The sequence below is a fragment of the Trachymyrmex septentrionalis genome, unplaced genomic scaffold, assembly GCF_001594115.1.
Source record: "Trachymyrmex septentrionalis isolate Tsep2-gDNA-1 unplaced genomic scaffold, Tsep1.0 scaffold83, whole genome shotgun sequence".
Taxonomy (NCBI): domain Eukaryota; kingdom Metazoa; phylum Arthropoda; class Insecta; order Hymenoptera; family Formicidae; genus Trachymyrmex; species Trachymyrmex septentrionalis.
The window spans coordinates 2,665,795-2,691,472 of record NW_017306018.1 but is presented as its reverse complement, the minus strand read 5'-3'; the positions used below and the strand labels follow the sequence as shown (position 1 = coordinate 2,691,472).

Genomic DNA, 25,678 nt, shown 5'->3' with positions numbered 1-25,678 from the left:
ATTGCGAAAATTGCAAAATGGTAGAGAACTTTTCGACTTAGTTTAGTCCGCTCTATCTACACAAGAGCGATTGACAAAAACTTTCGGGACATCTTGTATATATACAATATACATATATGTATATCTTCTGTATTATCTTTTTATTTTCTTCTCCTTTTTTATGTTATGCAAACAGAAATTTTATTAATTTTATAGATGGCAGTGATCTTTTAAAAATAATGTCAAGCAACAAACGCTAGAGAAAGAAATCTAGAAATAATATTTTGTGCGAAATATGGACTTGTTTTACAAATTATATAATCATTTTGAAGGATACTTTTACAGTGAAAAGCCCAGATTGAAGGATATCTTTTTAGAGAATATATTTTAGAAATTTTTGAGAATCTTAAAATATCTATGATACACACTTAATGAAATATTGTGAAATTGAATTTGTAACGTATGTCGTTTCATTTATTAATCCTACGGAATTAATTCATATTTTCCCGAAAGGAGAGTCATATCCTCATATTTATCGTTAATGTACATACTCCCTTCCGTTAACTGTTAATCTTGTTAATTAAAATGACCGCACCGTCCGGAATGATTAATGGGTCAAAGGTAGAACTAGGTATGCTGATTTCGAGGCGCAAAATAGCATAAACTGCGTAGGCAAGTGCAATCCCTAGCGAAAATGTTATCTCCCAACGAGATCGCATTTCAGAAAACAACAGCCGCTAATGGCGTTTCGTTATCTTCTTATTATCGTAAAATGTGCTCTTGGATCGTCGTTGGCATTGCATTCATATAGAATTGCGTTGAATTTTCATTTCTTTTTTTTAATTTTTTTTCTCTCCTCTTTTTTGTTTGTGCGATCGCAGGTCGCAGGTGCTGTGCATTGGATAAGCCTCGCATTCTGCTTTTATTCGGGAATTAAACGTCGGGTATTCCTTTTTTAACGAGCGTTTTGCTATTCTAATTTCACGTATAAATCTCGTTGCGCCATTACACAGAGAGCTCTGTGTTAAAAGCTACCGTGTATGTGGGTGTACGCGTTGGTCTGTATGTATCTACACATCTAAGATATATATATTCTTTACGTATATATATAAAGATACACACACACACACACGCACACGCACACGCACGCACACATATACACCTTTTTAAAGCTTGGGGAACTTGGGGGAAGATAAATGTGATGTAATGACGGCGCCTGTCGGAAAGGAAGATGCAAGAAAAAAGTGATGGACGCGAATTAAGGGCAGACATCGATACCTTTCACTCTGCGAATATCCGGCGGGTTTGTAGGCGAGTCTTCTATCGATCGATCGACCCTCTTTACGAAATAATGAGCGGCCACATGAGCCGGCAAATAATCGCTGTGCGCGTAATTTCTTCTTTCGGTCTCTCTTTTTCCTTCTCTCTCTCTCTCTCTCTCTCTCTCTCTCTCTCTCTCTTCAAATAAACGTATTGCATATAATAGAGTTTTTTTTTTGTTTAATTGAATTCAAATTATTCAAAGGCTAAATAATAAAGAGCATACAGCCACAAGAGCACACACCAACAATAGGTACCTATTGTTATGAACTGTTTTTAAATAATATATAACTTATTTACATCCTTAGTTGTGGCTGTATGCGCTTTATTATTTAATCTTTGTAAATTTCTTAGCCACTTTCTAATAATTTAAAAATTCAAATTATTCAATTTATACGTTTTCCTGTCAATGGCCTAGTTTCCACCGAGGGTTTAAACCGAATCAGAATGTAAGAACCAACCAACTACAATCGAGTATTCCCCTGTTACAGTCGAACAGGTTGGTTCTTACATTCTGATCTGGTTTAAATCCTTGGTGGAAACTAGGTCAATGATAATTAAAATCTATATATAAAAATAAGATATATATCTTTCACGTGTCGCTAACAAGAAGTATTTCAAGTTCAACAATAATGTAAGTAACATATAAAAACAATATGCATATATTGCTGATAAATAATAATTTTATCATCACAATTTCAAAATATTCTACTTATCTATTTTTTATCACACCACTCGATTATTGATTTGGGTCAATTTTAAAATATCATCAATTTAACGAAGTAATAAAAAACAATTTGTTATCTATATAAAATTGCATTGGCGTTATCAGTAACTTCTGTTGGAAAATGGCAAACAATCTAACCGAAATGAAATTGTGTTTCGAATACTGTGTTTCTAATGTAATCCAATAAGGGAACAAATGAAATGGGATAAATGAATTATTTAACGTACGTGAATTTCATTGCTAATAATCAGTTACTGAGAAATGAAACATAAATTGTTTCCAGGAAAAGGGAAATGTCACATACGTGTCTAATTATTCGAAGAATTATAAATATTACTACTATTTCAAAGAACATCTAGAAGGTGCTATATTTAGCATTTAATCATTACCAGCTGTAATTATCTAAATTTTTTAAAATAAAACCGGATTGCGCCGATTGTTTTCTGCAAATTGGATTTGTTGAAACACTGGCGATATTTTTGATAGTTTTCGGAACAGAGGAAGAAAAGGTAGGAAAAGTCGCAATACTATCGCAAGCTTAAAACGAAGCTACGGAATGAAAATAATTTCAACAATCAGAATAGCTTTACTAGTTCAAATTGCTTCCACTACGCGTGGTCACGTAATTTGAATATATTCGAAGGCAAATTGATTTCCCTCGAAGGCGATGTGTTGTGCGCGATGTGTTACTAGAACATAGCTTTGCTGTTTGGACATACCCGACGGAATTGCGTCGATTCTAATATTCCGTTGTTGTCGCAAGCAAGTTGCTCACCTCATTATTCACCCACGTTGCATCGCGATGCATTTGTATGTACGAGAAACGCTATTCCGCTTTTACGCCATTTGCAACGAATTACGTGTAATACTCGAGAAAAGACTTGCATCGCTCAGACTCCCTTGCGTGCGACCATGCCATTTCTCTCGGTCTCGTCTTCGTAATGTACTTTTCCCCACAACTCTCTTTACAACGACCGGAGTTTAATCGCTGCTCTACGCTTACCTACACAATTTGTTGGTGTAATTTCTTTTTTTACGTACGTATACGTAGTATTTTCAAAGTAGGTCATTGATAAGCATCATTTCCTTTAAATATATTAGTCCTCGTAATCTAAAATGTATTACAATATTCACAAAGATAGATAGAAAGATAGATAGAAAGGGTACAGTGTTTTAATTAAATATTTAAATAGAGTTTGCGATAAATATGAATGGTAAGATCATATTATAGATAGATCATATTTTAGAAACTAGTAGTTGAAGTGCTTTCCAGCAAGAGAATGTGACACAGTTATCATTTTATCTTGGTTTGCCGGAAACAACAAGGATGTAATGATTTATTGTTACATTGTTATCTGCGTCTCTTCTTGGAAAGCATTTCAAGTTCTCTTATTTGCTTTTATATATATATATATACTGAAGAGAATATATTTTTAATTCTAATATTTATAATTAAAGCGCACAAAAAGTATGTAAGGACACATAAATTTAAAATAACGCTCGTTAAATTGCACAACAATAATAACAATAAAAATTAGAACAATCAAATAATTGATCAAATAAGATAAGTGTTAGAAAATGTATTATAATAATATATTTTAGTTCAAATATTAAAAAAAATATGTATGACTTCGATATCTCTACTATCTATTTTTTCTATCTTTATGCATACTTTTACAAATTGTATATTACTACAGGAAGAGATTAATTTCGGAGATGATATTCATCAGGAGACAGACGTACGGACTCAACTTGCAGACGGATATGAAGGGACTTCCCAAACCTTACCTCCCCATAGACAAGCTAGAAAGGCTTGGGTTGTTGTCACATCTAGTCAGTCAGTGTCATTGGTACGCAGTAATGAGTCTTTCTGGTGTGATTTTTGATTACTTTCTAATTTTCATTTTTATGGAATTGATTAACTTTCCAATGCAAAATTTTTCATTTGTAAGTTTCAATAATAGGTAAAACTGAAAGTGCCTCACTGTGTCTGATACTGACTGGCTAAAATATCGAGAATCGGTTTTTGAATAATTTATAGTAATGTTTGCGATGCAGTTTGTGATTTGTGAGTGTCCTTATTTTCGAGATGATTAACTATAATCTTAAGGTTTTTGATAAATTAGTTTTCCATTTCGATATTTCCATTATTCCCTTTTTTCGTTCATCTTTCTTTTCTCTTTTTTTTTTTCGTTTTATTTCACTCTTTTTGGCATTTAAATTCTCAAGGTACGAGTGCCATGATAGGATAATTTTTATTCATAGTTTATGTATGTTAATTTTTGTTGTCTCTGAGGAAGGCTCAAAAGTGAGCCGAAACATGTAAGCGCGTTTTAGTGAATAAAGAAGTTTCACACTTCATAGATATATTACTTGCACGTCTTCTGCGCTTGACTTCTACTGCCCGTATCCTTTCCAGTTCTATACAAATTGTATTACATATGAGAATCGAGTATCGCGTCATTCTATTTGTGGAAACTAAAGATCCAGAGATCGCGTGCTTCGGGCAAACAGAAATGTAATTACACAGATTAGCTCGTTTCTTGCATACACTCCGGATATTTACTAGTACCTTATTAGCTAATTAAGTCCGGAAAAGAGCGCGAAGAGAGTATTAAAATGCCAAAAGGTGGCTTTACGCGAATTAAAGTACATTTTTCCCAAAGATAAGTTTAACTAGGCGGCGTTTCATAGAAGTGAACTGAAGTTCAATTTGCATTTTGTTTTATTTGCGAACTATTAAACCGCGGATTCACAGAAAGGAATAATCCCGTCTCGTCTCTCTATCCGCTTAATGGATGGACTGTCGACTCTTGATTCTTGATGCGACGCCGCTGGCGCAGTTTTTACAAACTACTCTGCATGGAGAAATTTTAAATTAGCTTGTTGTTTCGCCGGGAAGTTTGAACGAGCTTTGACAAGAAGCGGACGTAACTTTGTGGATGATTACACAGTTAGAGCGTCAGGAGATGTATATAGATATATAGTAGTTCTTCTTTCGTCTCTCTTCACCTTTCTTTTAAACAACAATACGCTACGTCAATATTATATAACCACGTATGAACTCTCTCTTTAGTAAAGCATTGATAAAGAAGTGTTTGATTTTTGTGCATTATAATTGTACGATAAAATAATTGTGGTTAGGAGCTCTATTATTACGGTTAAAATGTTAATAATAATAATTTTATATGTGTAATCCTTTTAGGCATGAAAAACATTTTAGCATAAATTATAATAATTTCAAATACTAATATAGTAAAATATCAAGAATGATGAATAAACTAAACATTTTTATTCGTCAGTAAATAAAATCGCAATTATAGCGAATATATATCTATTTTCACTTATTATTTATGTAATAATAACAATTAAAACATATGTTAAGAAAAACTTAAAGATTTTCAAGCAATGTGTGGACTATTATTAATAGCACAATTGACTATATTTACATTGTTAAAAAACTGTAAATATATAATTATATTTTGTCTTAAAAAATAATTATAAGTTATAATTAAATTATGGTAATTTTAACCATTTTTTTCTCAGTGCGTGTTTTGAATTTATCTTTTTACCTGTCTGTATATATGGAACAATAAGATCGCAACATATACTTTATTATAATAATATAGAACGTACTTGTTAATTATAATATTCTCTACCTAAAAAGAATTTTTTTTTTATGGAATTTTAATTAATCTTAATATGAAAAATGACGTAGTAAAATGACTAACCGTGCAATAAAATTCCATTAATCTTATTAGCCGACGTGCCGTTAAAGTCCGGTAATTAAAAAATCGATAAATTCCGATGTTCATTTTTCAATATCGCAACGTTATACATCTTATTTAATATTTCAACAATTTCTGTTGCAGTGATGGCGCATAAATACTGCGAGCTGAATGGCACGTGGTTTCGTCATCCCGTATCAAATCAAATATGGAGCAACTACACAACTTGTGTGAATCTACAGGATCTGAGCGTGAGCTATTTCTTAATGTATTTACCTCCGTTCGTATATAAATTAAACTGGTTATTAAAGCTCTCTCTTGCCCCATCAAAGAGATGCAACATTTGAGAACATTGCAGCAATCGCGTAAAAGAAATCGCAAACCGTGACCTTCGGAGATATTTGAAAAATTTGATGGTTAAAACCATTTGACGGGAGAAGGTGGGGCTTATCCTTTTGGGAAATAACATAAGTTCTCACACGCGAGTTCCAGTTACATTTTCTCAGTCTCGTTGCGAGACATCGCCGTTCTGACACGGATTTGATTTCGCGTTATTTTGCCTGAAGGTTCACGATCAGCCGGTATATTCTCCGAGAGTTAATATCGTTTGAACGAACAGGACGCGTTTGTTGAAATATTTGAAAGACACGCACGCTGCATCCGACAGAGAGGGTATTACTTATTTTGCATCGCAACGTTGCACAGAGGAACAATTTCAGCGATCACGCGACCCCGCAATCTACCTTGCAACGGGCGATATGGCGCCTGTTACATTATTCGTTTGAGTATCAACCGATATTTTGGTCATTTCGAATAACGACATTACGGCGAGAGCGAGAGAGAGAGAGAGAGAGAGAGGTAAAAAAAAAAAGTTTCTCGCGATTTATTTTTGAAGAATTGATTTCTCGTCTCTGCAACTGTCACGACTCGGTGAAACAAGATTTATGATGCGCGCACCGGAAATTTCAGTAAAAAGAGAACGCGAAGCATAGAAATGAAACAAGCAATGAAATTGTTCTGAATTTTCCAACTTCTATCAATACGTAAATTCTTTTCAACGTTATCCTTTTAACGTCCATTATCTGCCGAAGTATTTCCGATGTACTGAAACTCTTTAAACGGCAAAGCGATTTATCTGTCGAGATAGATAGATTTTTATAATCGTGACCTGCGTGTCACTGGTTACGCTCTTTAGAGAGATTTTTTTTTGACACCGCCTTTTTTATTAGATTAATGTTGGAAGGTAACGTGCCTTTGACGCATACGAGAGACAGTACGATAATATAAAGCGTTTCCCGTTTCCCGCTTGCGAGAAGTCGCTTTTACGTAACACCATCCGTGTCAACCCTTCTCACGTACTTGATGAGCCGCGCTCTATTCATTAGGACCAGCTTCATTTTGGTACCGATACACGTAACGTAATCATCCTTTAGAATGTGGCCCGTCATAACCGCGCCCGAAGCGTCGAAGCCGCTTTCTCTCTCGGTGCATCCATCACGAATATCCATCGTGAAGGTATTTCACACTTCTAACACGCATTGACGTGTCAATGTCGATACGTGCGTCTTTTTTGCCGCGACGCTGTTAAAATTGCGAACATAATGCCACGAAACTCGTTTTTAAATCGAGTTCTTACAGCAATCTTTTTGCTATCGTAAGATGAAACGAAAACAAATTCGAGACGTGAAGTAATAATTTTTGTGGGAAGCTTGAAAAAAGTGAAAAACGGTTTAATGATTTTCATTCTCCAATCTTCTATTCTAGTATATAGTCAAATAAAAATTAATTTAACACTTATAGATATATCTCCGAGTACTTCTTTGTATAATTATAATTTAGAGGCGATTATTCATTACACCAATTCGCACAGTTATACTCATTCGTACAATGTAAGAGATTTGTTGTAGGAAACACAATAGTGGAAGATACTGTGCGGTATTTCATGAACAGTGATAAGACGCTCACTTATCTTTCGGGTTCAGAGAACGAGGCCAGATGGCTTAGCGGAAAACTCAGGAGGATATATTTTTGCATGTACCACAGCTATCTCATTCTTGTCCAGCTATGTAATCTGCTTGAATAATTTCTATTTGAGTAATCTTCTTGTTTACTTAATCCTTCTAGTCTCGGCAGCTATTCTGTGGAACACGAAATTGCAAACGGATTCATTAGACTCTGCTAATGATACACCGTCGTAACCGAGTTACTCTTTGTGCGCATCCTTTCTCTCTCTCTTTTCTCTCCCTTTTTTTTCCCTTTTTTTATGTTTTGCAAATTACATAGTGATATATTTGCCTCTCGCAGAAATGGCGGTCTATTCCAGAGTTTTTAATTCACACGTGTCTGACGTGAACTGAATTCTCCTCGCGTATGTGGCGTTGCATGTTTAAATGAAACCGATTCTTTGCGCTCGTAGTGCTGCGACGGTGCGACAAAAGCTTTTGTATTCATTCCTATACACGATGAACGTTTACGCATCATCATTGATTCGCGTTTCTAACATCTGCAACATCTGGACTCTAAGATAAATATTATCGTGAAACTAGCGTGAAGCTAGCGTGAAAATGGCTTATGCAAATAAATACACTTAAAATACATTAAACGTAATTGTATACTCGTAGTCTCGTTCTCCAAAAGCATATAAATTGATTAAAATTCTCATCGTTAGTATCAATCCGTTCGCTTTTGTTTGGCAATCATTTTAAAAGGAAATTATTTACAGCGCATTTATTAAAAGCATTGTTGTTTATGAAATTGCATAGAATACGCTATAATTGAAAATACAGTGTAACAAAGAATGTGTATGGATTTACTCACGTACTTTATATCGTTTAGCAATATGCGACTTTTATGTTCCAAAAGAAAAAATAAGTTTTGCGAAAGAATTCACATAAAGCTCCAGAATAATTTATGTGACAGACGTTTATTGCACGTACTTTTATCAAGAAGAAACTGAAAATGAATAGTAGTTGCACAACTTAGTTATATGCAGTTTGCTATAAAATGTCACGTGATATTTGCATGACAATGGTTATTTTTCAGATATACATAGAGATTACATTTTTATTGTAGTATGCAGTTAATATTTATGTGGCAGACGTTTGTCGCACTTCTAGTAAGGACAAGAGAGAAGTGAGAACGAAAGAGCTATACAATTTGATTATATAAACTTTGCAACAAACTGTTACGTATTGCATGACATTGCACTGCATCGTACTAGAATCTGTTGCCTTGTTAAGTAAACGCCGTTTGCAATAACTTGTGTTTAAATGATAAACAAGATTTCGCTATCTATTCGTAGCTCTGGAATTTAATTCTTGAAAATTCTGAATTTCCTTTTATATTCTGCGCATGGGAAACAAATAGTCCGAAACTTTCTCTTAAACTTTCAGTTCTAAATTATTACAGTGATAATTACAGAAATTAACTAATGACAGACAAGCACAAGAGAAAATTAAAAGTATTTTCATTACATTTAGTTCAGAGAACTCCTTTGACCCTTCGTACAGCACATTATAGAACCATTAATTGTTCAGAGAACTTGAAATAAATAATAATTAAAGATTCTCTCTATATTTTAAAAGATATCGATTTTCTTTTTTTTTTTATATTTTCAGAAAGTATATTTGGAAAATATTTTTAATTTCATTGAAAAATTGATGAAGTTTTAAGTTATTGAATAGTGACGTATGACCTTAAAAATGGTCAGCTTCTGATAACATACAGTTAAAACATAAAACATAAATCTCTGCAAGGATCATTATTTATTATTCCTAAAAAAAAAATTCCTGAAAATCATCAATCAATTCTAAAGTAGAAAAATCTTTCAATAGACGAACAACGATCAATGCATTATTATTCATGTTGTATAGATATCATTCATGCAACTGATACATTTGCGTTTAGAGAACATATATCAAATACATTCCATTTTGCATACATGAAATTGACATAATACTTATATATAATTTATAGTTGTATATTTAGGATTTTTTCTGAAAGGGTTATTATCAGTTTTGTTATAAATAGCGCGTTAATAAATTACTTTTTTGAATATTTCAGAGAAATATGCTTGGAATGTCTCCTTCTCGTTCCTATTTTTAAATATAGGATTTTAAATAAGAAGAATATTAGGTTTTTAAATCATGATATTTTACCTGAAGAAAGTATAGGCGAAATATGAGATTCTCTCATTAATATATATATATTTTAGCGTATATATATCAGTTTTTTAGCTCAAAAACCGTGCAAAAATTTCCTTCATACAATCTGTCAAAACTCTAATTAACGGAAGCTCCAGATATTACTTACATAGTCGTAATGGGGAGAAAAAAATACTTTATGTGACAACAAAAAGTTTATTCAGAGTTAGAAAAATTGTTTTCTATAATTAAATATGAAAAAATTTCGGAGAGTTTTGTTCGATTCTCCCCTCCATGCATACACCAATAATATAACTAGTTTTATTGTTCTACTTTATTATATAAAGATACAAATATAACGTGCTCGCAACAATAAAATATAACCAGCAATTTCGATAGATTTCAATTATAGTTATGTATAAAATTTTGATATCATTTATACATGACCAAGAAATATATTATATATACAATATCAGAAATATTTTATAATATCAAAACGCAGGTAAAAGACATCTGTAATTATAATACATTATAATAATTGACAATACGCAATATGAAATGTAAATACATTTATATCATTTCGACTTATTATTTTATAGATTTGCAGCTCTCGTTGCCGAATTGATGATATTGTACAATATTGTTAAATTTTGAGAGAATTTATTGCGTTTGCATCGCGAACTTCGAACCAAATCCAATACGATCGGTAAACAGCGTTAGCTCCATTTCAATTCGACAATACGACACGTACGAAATCGAGGATTCATCTATCTCCTAATATTAACGGGATCGCGGATGCAAATGACAATAAGCTGCAATGTAGTGCGGGAGATAGTGTAATCCCCGTTATCGATACATAATAAACCAAGCGAAGCGGCGGGATACAATTATCATTTTGTTCGCGTTGATAAAATTTATCGTGTCCCCGCATGCAACAGTGGTATAATTTCCGGAACCCGTGTTAATCCGATTGGACCGGCCCAAAGAAGAGAGAGACCCCAGGCTCGTATCCACCTACTATTATCGTATTAGGTGCCGTGTAATCTCAAGATAGAACCTAGAAAATCCAGACTGCATACTCTAACTTCATGAATTATTTAGCGGTGACTACCGTGGCACGGTGTGAAATCCGTTTAAAGGTTTGGACTAATTTTCATAATTACATTCATCTATTCGATTAAAGATATGGATTAATTAAAGATGCGAACTCGCTGTATTTTGCTTTCAACTGCGTTGCAATTCCTTTTGTTATATTTTAGCTCTCTTCGTGGATTACGTGACTTCTCAAATAAGAAACTTAAAATTGAAATGTTATTTTTATCTCATCTAAAATAAAAATATTCTCGCTGTTTGTATATAACCTTATTTTGATAATATATGGTAATAAACTGTACTTGAGAAAAATTAGATTACTTTCTCGAACAATTTTGCCGAAGCAAATTAATATTTCATAAAACTTATATATGTAATTTGAAAACAATTTTAAAAACAAATTATTACAGTTTTATAAAGTTGTATTTATTTGCTACATATATCTATGTGTAATTTTTATTATTTTGTTAATTTCTTCTTAATCGTTTTGAGAGCGTTTGCTTATAAATAATCGCCGGTACTGCAGAGAGATTTATGCACTCAGAGTTAAATATTAATTTACATTTGCATGCAATTTAAGCTGCGGCACCTTATCTATGAGTAGCGCTGGGCTGTGAAAGCGCAGACTTGTAGGCTTTCCGTGCAACCGTAGCGTTAATATGTAATGTAACGCTCGTACGGTGGCGGTTAAGAATAACGCTGCTCTTCCAAGTCTGTTGGGAACAACGAGTTAATGTCTTCCCTGACTCTCTCTATCATCATTCATTTCTAATAGATACAAGAATAGATCCTTTTGATCGCGAACCACAGAGGTTCTCTGGTTACTTTATATATTTAACAAGCTGGATTACACATTCAGGTGCTCGGTCAAAGTCTGAATTTTCCTTCCGTAGTCGAGGCAAGCTCGATTAATTTTCCAAGCCTTCGTCGTCCTTGATGCAGGTCATGAGGCAGATTTTCGGACAGCGAGCCTCATAAACACTTCGTGCTAGGCAGACATTTGTCATACATAGGACAACGTTACGAAGCCCTATTACTAGCGGACTTTGCTTTGCAGATGTGGCAAGATTTGCATGCGACGGTGTAAAGGAAGTATGTTGGGGGGCTCGAGGGACACGGAGGATCTCATAAGCGGATGAATTTTAAAACTATGCTAGGTGAGCTGCGCTGCTCGTTGCATATTTCGAACAAAAAAATGGGCAAACGGATTTACGTGAGAAACTTGTATAGTTTTTTTTATTTTGGTCTAAGCTTCTCGACTTTCTGGCATACACGAAATCTATAGAATTCTGAAAGCTAGTTTCAAATATAAATATTGTTACGAGAATGCATTTACGACAGTAAAAAGTGGTTATGATAAGCCTGGATAACAAATGTAGATTTTTGCGCCTGTAGATTCCAAAAATTTTCGCTCTGAAATAAAAAGAAAGAAAGAATACAAAGAATGAATGATTAATTTTTTAAATATTTTTGTCACATCAAGTTTTATGTAGTTGTACTATCTCTCTATTTCGCAATTGTTACTTTAGAAAAAACTTATTTATTTAATCTTCTTTGGTTTGATATGCGCTGAAAAGTAATTGAGCTTACATAGTACTTGGTAAAAAGCTTACACACACACTGAAAAAAATTTACTAAATTTTCATAAATATTCGTTTGAATAGTACTAACTAAACGTTTACTAGTAAATGTAAATACTTACTAACGAAATAATATTTAAATAAAATTAATATACTTGTACCAAATAAATATACGTTTACATTTGATAAATATTTAATTAATACTATTTAAACAAATATTTATTAAAATTTAGTGACTTTTTTCGGTGTGTTAATTTAAACGGTGTACTAATCTAATATACATTTTTACGGTTTTCAAATCAAATTTTCGTAAGTATTTTGTATTTTACATGAATTGTAAAATATATTATCTACCAAACTTATAATATATTTTAGAAAGAATGCGTTTTCTAAAAAAGAATTAATGTTATATAACAAATCTAGATGGTAGTTAGTTTCTTCTATGGTACACGAGCAACGGAGATTGTAACGACGACATGATAATTAATCAAAGAAACGATTGGGGTCAGATTCGCGTTACTCGTTCTCGACTACACCGTAGTCGATCCTTAATCTAAAATTGCGAAATTTTCTACGATATAATAGGATTATAACTTGTGTCGTCCTCTAATACGGATTAATAAAAATTAAGGCACCACTTTAAAAATGATCAGGAACGGTCTAGAAATGCAAGACGAAGTTTAAATTTTTGATAATTTAATTACAGTGGCAGCAACGTATAAATGGAATCTACGAGGTGGGATACGCGATATCCTTAGTAGCTGTCTTGCTTTCCTTAGGAATTCTTACGTACTTTCGGTAAGTTATAAATTTATTGACATTGTTATTACCTGTACTACCTCAACAAGATATTAAAATTTGTACGCGTTCCACAGTACGTTAATTCAAAAACTTTGAGAATTACTTTTGCAGGTATCTCGCGTTTGAAAAAACATCTAAATTAGATCGCTTGTGAGGAAAGGTATAACTTTTTAATTTAATAATAAAAATCGCGAGTTTTTCTCCGGAATAAGACTTGTTAAGAATTTCAAAAGATAAACGTCAAAAAGAAGTACGTATTATTTGACAATATTAAAAAGCTTTAATTTATATTTTTTTTATAGAGATATTAAATTGTTATTTTATACATTTATTATATATATAATATTATAATATTTGAATAAAAGACTTTTTATATCTTACATATAAATCTTATATTATTGAAGATAGATTATATATATTCACACTATTTGAAATATCAAACTAGCTTAAATAGCGGTCCAATCTAGACAAATATCATTCACGTATAATTGTTCGGTAAACTTCTAGATCTTTCTTTGTTGTCTTTTAACATAAAATTAGGATTTATTGGAAAGACTTTAAAGAAATGCAATTGAGAAGAGAACTTTCTTTACACACAGATCTCTCAGATGCGCACGGATTACACTGCACATGAATCTATTCACGTCGTTCGCGTTCAACAATGCTTTGTGGCTGATCTGGTACAGGTTCATAGTAGCGAATACGGATCTACTACTTAATAATGGCGTATGTATTAAGAATAAAAATTTAATAAAAGTCCATGAAAAAAAAAAGTATTTAAAGATATATGAAAATAAGGATCTATGTTTTATTTGTAATTCAAGATGCTTATTAAAACAACGGAAATAGTATTTGTGCCATTAAAACTTTAAAACTTAATACAGTATTTTTCTTTTTCAAGTAGTTTAGCTTCTTATTAAGAAAAGACTTAAAAAGAAAAAGAAATATGTTTATAATTTAAACAAATGAAACCGTCATAATTTATAAAAATTTTAAAAATTGTTTACGTTAGTGAAAAATAAATATGTTAAAAATGTTTAAAAAAATTAGTTGAACATACAGAATAGAATTTATTTAACTAATTGTGATACGAAGTTAAATGTGGAAAATATTTTTTGATGGTAAATATGTTGGTGTGATTAAAAAATGATTAAAAATGATAATTTATTTGATTATATAGATTTATTAAAAAATAAGGATTATTAGCATCATCAGAAAATATTGTCGGATATTTAAACCTTAAATGATACAATTACTCTGATTGTCATCAAGCGAATACGACTTGACTGACTTTGAAGAGGCGTTCATGAACTATCGTATACTTTACAGATACCTTGTCGCGTTCTACACGTAGTCCTTCATTACTTTCTATTAACAAACTACGCTTGGATGCTCTGCGAAGGCTTCTACCTGCATACGTTGCTAGTGAGTGCATTCACTAGTGAGCACAAATTAGTGAATTGGCTGATGGGACTCGGATGGCCAGTGCCAGCTGTAATCGTCATCATATATACAGCTTTACGTGCATCCAGTGACGATCCTGCAGACACTGAGCAGTAAGTAATAATTTGTCAATGATCAATTGCACTTGTAAAACAAATTACTTTACTAGTAGCATTAACAGAAGCTTTTGTTCATAAGATCGATAAAGGGAAATCAAAATCGAATAAAAGATTCGATCTCAAGGTAGAGAGCTCAAAGTAGATTAAAAAAACTTTTATCGTATATAATAGCTAGCAAAAATAAAGTACTATCGCATTTATTTTTTCCTATTTTTGGCGACATTAAAATAAAAATAATTAATGCAATATATCGTATTTATTAATTCATAAAATTGAAATTAGAAGATTTATTTGTAGTGTATCTTTTGAGATTTAATCAAACATTGTGTATCGAGAAAGAAATGAATAACATATATTGTCTGATAATTGATTAACTTATTTTTTTTATTTAATCTGAGTTCTAAGTTTTATAGACAGTAAATACTTTTCATTGCAAATAGCCTGAAGAAATGCTAAAATAAACATAAGCATTACATACTGATTCCAATAATTAAATCTTAACGTATATGAGGCATTCTTTTGCAAATCGAACGGATTTCGTAAAAAAATATGGGATGACATTTTTTTATTTATTTCAAACTATCTTTAATATTCCTATATAAAATAAGCCGACACGTATTTTGGTAATATTTTTTTCGTCAATATTTTCGAAAATACGGAAGGTTAAAGTTTTAAAAACTCACCGATTATGCACATTTTTTAAAATTGCGATAACTCCACTTCTATTCATCCTACGGAGTCCAAATTGGGCTCATTTTTAAAGATAAAAGAATAAAATAACTATATTTGACGTATACATTATTATTATATACATTATTACTATAATAATATACATAATTGTTGTTAAATTATTAAAAAAAATTAAAGTCATTTAAAGTATTTAAAGTCATTTAAGTATTTAAAGATAGAGCATTTTATAAGAGCATTTTATTACTCAAGGCCACTAAAATAAAATCATAAGATCATACTTCTCATTAAATTTTCTATAAAAGTGATATTTTTTTAGAATGGTCATTTGGTATTATCTGTGTGGAACAAAATTTCCAAGCGCTGGCCGCTGAGTCAGCTTCGTCGCCGTCGTATTGCACAAGTTAATAAGTGTGCGAGAGAGTAAAAGAAATTTAAAAAGATAACAATCAACTTTTATTTATTATAGTTTAGTAAAATAATGATTATAATAAAATTGTTATTAATATGATTGATGATATATTTCGATGAGATAATATATAATAATATTAATAACAATGATAACAATGTGAATAATATATAAAAAAAGAAAACAAATTATTGCAGTCATAATACGACTACGGCACAGGTTAATGAACTGAAAATAAAGAAAGAAATGTGTGTTGATGTTACTTTAAGTAGGTGAATAACTAAATTCAAAATTAGCGAATAATGTAAATTATTTATTAACCATGTCATTATTTTATTATGTATTACATTTTATATTTATTGTTTCATAATATTTACATTTTTATTAATTTCGTGCAATGAAAAATATTTTGCTAGCAATTTACTTTTGCTTCTGGTATTAGGATACAATGAAAAGCCGCTCGTCGCCGCGCCGCGGAAATTTTCTTCCACGCAGATAATATCAAATGACTATTTTTAAAAATATGATTTTTATAGAAAATTTAACGAGAAATATGATGTAATTTTTTTTAATTTTTATTTTGGTGGCTTTGAGCAGTAAAACTTTAATTGTTTGTAATAATCATAATTTAACAACAATTATAGTAATAATGAATACATAAATATAGATAATTCTTTAAAATGCCTCAATGTCAAACTTAAAATAGCTCAATTTAGACGCTGAAGGATAAATAAAAGTAGAGTCATTGCGATTTTAAGAAGCGCGTAATCAGCGAATTTTTTAAATTTTAATCTTTAGTATTTTCGAAAATATTGACAAAAAAAATTGCCAAAATACGTGTCGGTTTATTTTATATAGAAAATGCGTAAAAAAATTTTGTAGTAAATTAAAAATGTTACTCTATATTAGGTGTTCGATTTGTAAAAGAATCTCTCATATATGACAAATATTAAATGTATTATATATAGTATATTAAATATAATACATGAAGAAAGAAATGTTAAATATGTTATGATGAATTTCGAATTTTATAATTCTCTTTGTTAAACCGTAATTTTATCACAATTCCATTTTAAATTCCATATGTTAAACCCACTTTAGACGTTCTATAATTCGCGACCAAATTCGAAACAGAATTCTATTCATAATTTTACGTGTTGTATAACATAGAAAACATTTGAAGAAATAAAATACATACATATAAAAAATATATATATATATATTACTTTTGATATATTTACTTTTCGTTTTGCTCCTATATTCAAAATATGAATATAGCTCTGTTCTTCTGTGAATTTTGCTTCCCCACAAGTAAAACTAATCTATTTTTTTTAATATATTTGGGCCGCGAGTTTTGTTTTGCGTGTCATTTGAACGTTTTTTTCGATTGATAAGAACGTAGCGCGTGTAAAAATATAATTGTGCTTTGAGAAAATGCTAATTTCCTCAATTTAGCACAATTTCGCTTTCTGCGTTTCCAATAAACTACGGGGAATGAATGTGTCTACTAATTGAAGTGTTTGATATTCGTTGAAGGAGACTATTGACCTGTGGTACCTATCGACCACGGAAAGGGTACTAGGGTCTACACTAATTTCTCAGCAAGAACAGCATGCGGTCAGCTGCGTACGTGATGGTAAAATTAGGTATGTCCATCACCATGAAGCTGCGGTAGCTAAATGTGCCATGGTAGAAGATCGAAACCACGGTGCGACAATCACATTACCGTTCCATTATATACGACAGCTGAACGAAAACTGTCGATATAACTTGCTGAGAAATAAATGTGTTTATATAAACAAAGTAGTCATTTCCTCCTGCATCCGAAACAATATTGAGTATAATTGGCAAAATGTTTTAGCGGTTTAACAAATATGTTAGAATAATGTAGTGATAAATTATAATTTATATTTTATTTTATATATTTTATTTTGACAAGAGTTTTTTATTAAACAGGAAAATCCTGAAAGAAAAATTCCAAAAAAATAATTTGTACAAGTGTATTAGGCAAATTCATATTTCACGTTTTATTAGACCGTAATTAAATTACATAAGAAAACAGTACATGTAAAATACACCCTTTTTTCCCTTTAAAATCACCCTTCTAAATTTCATATTTAATCTTTTTATGTGAAACCTTTTTTCCTCGAAAAAAAAAGACTTTCATATAGTGATGTAATATCCCTTATGTATAAATATTCTGATCTACTAAAAATATAAATTTGTATATGGAGATCACCGTAAGAGTATAAGAAAATATGATATGAAATGAGGCAAAAATATTTCCATATCCATCAGGATGTCATAATAATATGACGGCTATCTTATATCCCTACTTCTTTCTATATTTTTTAGAAAATTTCAGAAAGAAGACTTTTATAAAACTGTATATAATGCCCGTATAAACGTTTACCATAGCATTATTTTTTTGGCATCGCGATTTTTTTAATACGATTAAATAATCTTTAATTAATCTAATACTACTTCTGTTTTCTTGAGTTTTCAAAATTTGATACGATCAAAAATTGAAAGGCTAATAAAACATAGCGTTAAGTTTTTTTACACTACATACATATTCCCGAGAAAATCCCTGAGAATGAATCAGCGCTTTTGAGCACCATTGTTACTTTACTAAAAGCGAGGTCTCGGTCACAAAAAAAAACCATTGTTGGTTTACCTTTTTTGGAGAACAATTCATCCTGTTACATAGCACGCGTTTTACATAGATTTTTTTTTATTTGGTTTATAGCGCAACTTTCTAACGCACGTAGATACTTTACTTTGTCGCGGGATTTCGCAACACGAATTTTACACGAAAATCTAAGATACAAAGGCCTGCAAACCTTTTGAAATTAATAAAGGTGCAAAATTTAATAAACATGCCACATATTGCAATTTCGACCATCAAATGCCATAGTTTACTGCGCTATAACTCAATATAAGGTATCTATTACATTATAGGGTAACTCCGGTAAATACGCCGCGTTGGGATTTACGTCGCAGAAGTCAGAAAAAATAGAAGGAGTGGGGTAAATTTCTCGCAACTACTTTGACATTATGTTACATTAGTACTGTGTTCTGATTTCACTTTCTCACTGTTAATATTAATGAAATTATTGTGAGTTGAATCGATTTGTCATTGCATGGAGTAGCGCTATCATAAATTATAATCTACATAAAATGATTACTCTAGGACATGCAAAAGACTTAGTGGTTATTTCGTGATATATGAATGTAGAGGAATAGTAAAGCATGTTGTATAACAAAATACAAGTACTTTGCTCTTGTATTCTTTGTTTAGTTTGTATATCCCATCTGTTTATACCTGGATATAATTTTTAGCGGGCGGAATTTATTCCCAAAGCATACAAAGTGCGCAGATTGAATTCAGTTGCACTAAATACAATAAACGCATTACATAAAATATGTATCTCATGTCATAACGCTTGTAATACATGTGGGCAGATTGTAATTATTATTTATATACATATTTATTTCATATACATATTTATTTTATATACATATTATTTCATATACATATTTATCATTTTCTAATTCCTTGATAAAACTTTATAAATGTATTTTATAAGTTATTGTGTCATTTTCACGTCTTATTTATATGCATTATTTGTAAATTTTTCATGAGCCTCCTCCCTCTATGAATAGCCATATATCCCTGGGATATACGGCAAAAATGCAAGAATTTAAAAAAGTTCATTTTTTAATACGAAATATAAATATTTCAGATTTTTAATTTTTTTTTCATAATAGTAGACAAATTTTTTACTGATATAGTTCGTTTATTTTAAATAATAAATAATACTTAATAAATTAGGTTTTTGATAGATACGGCGTATATGCCAGAGTTACTCTATACAGTGCTTGACTTTAAAGCTTTTACGGAGTTTGAAGATTGAATACGACACGCCACGCTAAAATTTTAAGTACATAACTATGTTAAATAATTGACGCAACGTAGACATTATTTCTCAATCATAATTATTTACTAAAATTAATGATTTATTACGTATATAAATCTTAAACGTACATTTTCGTTTTAAATTGCACTTTTTGTATTATAATTTTATTTTTTACTTAGAGCTCAGAAATTGAAGTATCTGATTAATTTCTACATTTGAACAACATTGTGTCAATCTCGATTTCATGTCTCTTGATTCTACATTTCTGCATATTAAATGACTTTTCATAATGCTCGTTGTCGATATGATAGCTGTTATCGGTTAATTAAAATTATTATGTAAATTATTATTATGTAGAAATACTAAAATTACTTCATTCGAGGACTATTATGTGCAGCATACGCTTTAATAACGAAATAACATGAGGATACTCAATCTTTGCACCAGATGCCGGAAACATTCTCCGTGTATATATGTGTACAAATAGCTTTACGAGCGACGCAGATTGAAACATATCGGAACATTGATGAAATAAACGGCTTGATAACGAGCCATACCCACGCCACGTTATAAAGTATCAAATTGATGAAAACAACTTTCATATTGAAAGTAAACGTTGTCGAATTGATCATTATTATGAAAATTTTATGAAACGTTCGCATGTCACGATAATCGTATTTTTTTTTTAAACTTATTATATTAGAGTAAGTAAGAAATAATTTGCACAATTGATTAATAATCGACAATTGTTGAGATCGATTGTAATTAATTATTTAAGAAGTTCCTTATCCAGATAAATAATTCAAATTTTGATAAAAATAAGGCCATTTGTTATTAACTTCTTATATATTTGTCGTTCCATGTATATAAGTGACATATTGTTGCTCGCGAATGTAAGATTTTATTCTTAAATTTCAGTCTTAAAATCTTCTCGTGATTGTTTTACACAAGATTCGCGTCAGCATCCGCTATTCTTTGGTTTATCCATCTATTTTCGTCGATATATTTCTGCAGTATACTCTCCCTATCTTGTAGGGTAAATGTTTTATAACCGGCCGGCGTTAAGGCAATATCTAGCAGCGATCCTCCAATCTGTTATATGTATCTTCCTCTCAGTCTTTTGTATTTATTACAGAAAGCTCGTCACGAAGTTATCCCCTTGACACATTTTTCATCATCTTCCTCTATTAAGTTTGTTAGAATAAGGATTTATATTAAGCGCCTTCTACATACGAATGTGGATATACAATACTTAGGTACATAAGAATTGAGGTACGATCGATCTTCAATACACACGAACGCTCTCTTTCTCACTTCCTGTTTCCTTATTAATAAAAGTATCAAATGTACATTTGTATCTGATGAATGACATACATAATATTTCAAGTTCTGTCGAAGGCAACTTCGAAACACGACGTGACCGCACAAAACCTCAGTGAAAGCAAAAATTATACGTACGTTGAATGTATTGTGTAATAAGCTAATAAGTATTTCATAATCCTCTTGATGGTAGAACGCGCGTCCGAGTTTCAATGTTATAGAAAGAACTGGATGTGTACACAATTTATTACAATCATACTTCATTAGAATTCAAAGTATCATTTTCTCAGGTTTTTTTATATTCAACTTTTTATGTACAACTTTGTAATTAGAAGAAGCAGACAAATCAGTAAACAAAAGCGCGTATCAGCTGGTAAATAAGTTAAAAATTAATAATATAATTAATTGCATTAATTATAAATGACAAATAAATTACAAATGTAACGAATTAAATTATTGTTACAATTAGGTGCTGGATCAATGAGGGCAATTATATGATCGCGCTGGTTTATCCCGTATGCGTTTCCACTTTGTTGAATATATTTTTCCTGTCTAATATCGTACGAGTTCTTCTCATGAAGTTACGTGCCGGTCCCGCCATTGGAACGCGCCCTTCACGATCTATGCTGCAAGCTTTCAGGTAGTTGAATTTTTCACTTTCTGTACGCTACCTTTCATGTCAAATTGTACATTGACATGACGGCGCAAAAAAAAAAAGAACGAAACAAAGAGCGTAACGAACGTATTCCTTTCTTTTCAGAAATTTACGAGCATGTACGGTGCAATTTTTTAATCACGATAAATTATTTGCATCGCTTTTTATAAACTTGTCAAATTTCACTTAACGATACCATCCAATACTATTAACAATATTACAGTTTTTTTTTTTTTTTTCATTAACAAAAGTAATATAATTTAGTAATTTAAGTAAAATACTAATAACTAACAATGAGATTAAAATGACAATAATTATTCTTCCGAATACAAACTAACGATGACAATTATTTATAATATTCGTAATATATTGTGTGATCCAATCTATCTAATGTCTTATTACCAGGGCCACGGTACTTTTAGTACCCCTCTTGGGCCTTCACTATTTAGTAGTTCCATTTCGGCCACCAAAAAATCATCCTTGGGAGAATTTTCACGAGGTCCTTTCAGCAATCACCGCTTCCTTCCAGGTTCGTACTTTTGTATTTTTACGTATTGCTTTAAAATTAAGAACGAAATGAACAAGTAAATTATATATACATATGTATAATATAATGAATGCGTCTGGAAATTGTATTGCGCATTGTGACACATGTTTCGAACAGACATCGAATCAGATTGTAAAGCTTATCGTGCATCGGAAAGCTTCATGAATTTAATATGCACTTTATCACAGCCTACTCTTTCATACGTTTCAACGCATTCGTCAATGTCAAATTAATTTTTATATTATATTATAGAAATTCCTTCGCATAACATATAAAATTCTATCTCGCGTATAAATAAATTAACAAAGTGAATTTTGTCTCTCGTTAATTTATAATATCGAAATACGTATGCGATTACAAATATATATCAAATCTGATGAATATAGTGTTTTCCATGATAAAAAAGGGTTTTAATCTTTTCTTCAAAGTTTCTAGTTTTAAAATCAAATAGCCAGTTATAGTTAGAGACAAACGTGTATACATATTTGTGAAACATGACGCAGTGAATTTTTTTAACTATCAGGTTTCGTTTAGTCAGAAATGTGACTTTTGTACGATGGAAAAAATACAAGTAGACGCTGATGTATACGGAATATTCAAATACTACTATCGCAATTTAAATTCAATTACCGAGTATTTTTAACCAATACTACAATTTTCTAAATCAATATTTGTATTTATTTCCTCGATCCGATGCAAATAGAGACATAAAGAGACATCCTTCTAGATTCTCATTCGAAGCAGTACGAGTATCGAGCAATCAAATTTTGTGCGAAATTGCGCTTTCACATACGACATTGTCAACATGACTACATTGTTATATAATCGCTTTATATCGTATAAAATCGATGGAATTGTTATTTAATTGAACGATTCTGTCGAGTGAACCAGTTATCTTGATATTTGAAAGCCTTCGGCTGTAACTATTTTATATCTGAAAAATACGATTGTTAGAACGCATATATGCGCATCTTAACAACGTCGCGTGTAACGAGAAACATTGCAAAAAGTGGTTTATCGATTAACTTCACAATTTTTTTGTTACATCGTTATCTACATGTAGGAAACGATTTGAAAAACAAAATATAAAAAACTTCTTAAACGTAAATATGAGTATTGATGCAAATATAAGTTTTTGTAATACATAAATTTATGCGCTTCACAAACATCTAATTTAAATACAGCATCCCCAATTTAATGTTTATTTATTAAATTATGAAAAAAATTATCCCGTTAAAAAGAAAGTAAGAGAGATGGAATTAATCTTATCTGTGTGTGCGTAATAAAAAATATTTTATACTTGAATTAAAATTGATCCTTGTTGAAATTTTTGTGTTAAATTCAACATTTTCTTAATATTCAACATTTCTTAATATTATTGTTATTTTTAGTTTCTTGAATATAGGTTATAATATAAAAATAATTTTTAAGACGTAAATTTTTAATTAATAAATGAATAAAATGTACTTGTTAATTTAATATTTATGTATATATTATAAATATTAATTTTATTTAAAGAAACATGCGTCCACATTTTTTTCCCAAATTGTGTCCAAATGTTACATTTGCGTGTTAATTTTTCATATATTTCTGTATAACTTTCTGACTCTACTATCCATCTCGGCTTAAATTAATATAAAAATTGTGATGGACTTTTAAATAATACACAAATTTTAGTATATATGTCAAATTTAACATAAATTTGCCTGCTATGTAAATATTACAACCTTCCGCATAACAATAATAACGTAGCACGTAATGGAAGGAAGGTAATAAAATTTTATAGCTCATCGGTGACACGATTTTTGCAAGTTAATCGGAAAATCTCGTATCTCATGCGAAAGAAATCGTAATAAAGTTGACAGGAATTTTCTTCGGAAACGTTTTCGAGCTCGATGTACCGAGGTAAAATGTAATTTCTCTCTTCCAGGGTCTCTGTGTGGCTGTGCTTTTTTGCTTTTGCAACGGCGAGGTAAGTTCCTATGACTACGGAAACGGTCGTTTCAACCTCCGAAGTAACTTTTGTGCTATGTAATGATATTTTCATTATGTGCGGTACAGGTAATAGCGCAATTCAAGAGAAAGTGGGATCACAGCGCCCTTTTACGAAAACGAGCTAATTCCTGCACGGCCACAACAGTCTCGGTATGCAGTATTGACGAATAGACAGTATGGAGTTTTTACGATTGAATCGATTTCAATGGGACCTAAGCTTCCCGCCTCCCTTGCCACGACACCCTTTGAGAAATAAGACTCGAAGGAAGAACCAAGTGGATTACGAGAGAGTGACAGAAATCCCGTTTCGTGGAATTGAATTTCTTATCTACCAAATTGTGGATTAATTCCAGAGCCTTTGGAATCTTGTTGTTCCTTCCTATTATTATCAGCATACTTTCTATTAGATACTTTGCGCGAGTAATTATTATATTAATCTCTTCGATTCATTGGCAATAAAATATAGCTACTCAAGTCATAATTTCTCTTGATGTTTAAGAGGATTCTAAAGTGACAGAATTATCACATTACTCCAATATGGAATTGGAAAAAAAACATTCATCGTTATATACATATTTCACAAAATTTTCTTATGAAAAACTTAAAATAATAACTGAATTTTAAACAGAAAAGAATTAAGCTGTTTCAAAGTATCCGTGACGGATTTTTGAAAGTTTATAAGCAAATGTAAGGGGAACGAATTTCTATCAATCTCTCTCAATCCATCGATTCTTCAGTCGCGAGTAAACCTCGTAGATTATTTGGAGATGCCGAATGGTAGTAATGCAGAAAATCCTGGAACGTAACTATTCGACGTTACCTAATATAAATGGGGGAGAGTAATGGAGAACGCTCTTGCAATTTTAATGTCATTTTAATGCAATTTTAATCCGCGCTTGACGCTCGAGAGAGAAAATAATATTCCCCCGATTGGAAATTCCCGTATGCACGACTCGTCAATGGTGCGATGCGGACTAACACACATCGGTCCCTCTCCTGCCACTAATCCACCCGCGTACTAACCCGCACGCATACTAACTCGCGTGATGTAGAGTGCCGTTTTAATGAGGTGACGCCGCAACGGGCCACTAATCATATACCATCGACAAAAGGGGAAGAAAGAGAGAGAATGAAATGGGAAGGGAAAAAAAGGGATAAAGAAACATATATATATAATATATATATATAATATATATATATATATATATATATCC

At 31.4% G+C, this 25,678-nt stretch overlaps 1 protein-coding gene across 5 annotated transcripts in view; it reads left to right on the top strand.

Moving 5' to 3' along the window:
• The window catches only part of LOC108754948 (calcitonin receptor-like), a 112,896-nt gene that overhangs the window by 86,445 nt on the left and 773 nt on the right, over positions 1-25,678 (top strand). For 4 of the 5 annotated variants that reach the window (XM_018497623.1, XM_018497624.1, XM_018497625.1 and 1 more), the window contains 8 exons: positions 5,899-6,005; positions 13,275-13,366; positions 13,969-14,095; positions 14,699-14,925; positions 21,737-21,907; positions 22,328-22,451; positions 24,400-24,441; positions 24,531-24,614. In XM_018497623.1, the coding sequence (XP_018353125.1) occupies positions 5,899-6,005; positions 13,275-13,366; positions 13,969-14,095; positions 14,699-14,925; positions 21,737-21,907; positions 22,328-22,451; positions 24,400-24,441; positions 24,531-24,614 (974 nt within the window). Of the gene's footprint in view, positions 1-5,898; positions 6,006-7,085; positions 7,270-13,274; positions 13,367-13,968; positions 14,096-14,698; positions 14,926-21,736; positions 21,908-22,327; positions 22,452-24,399; positions 24,442-24,530; positions 24,615-25,678 lie in introns of those variants that run through there. The other variant, XM_018497627.1, reaches the window with a different exon arrangement.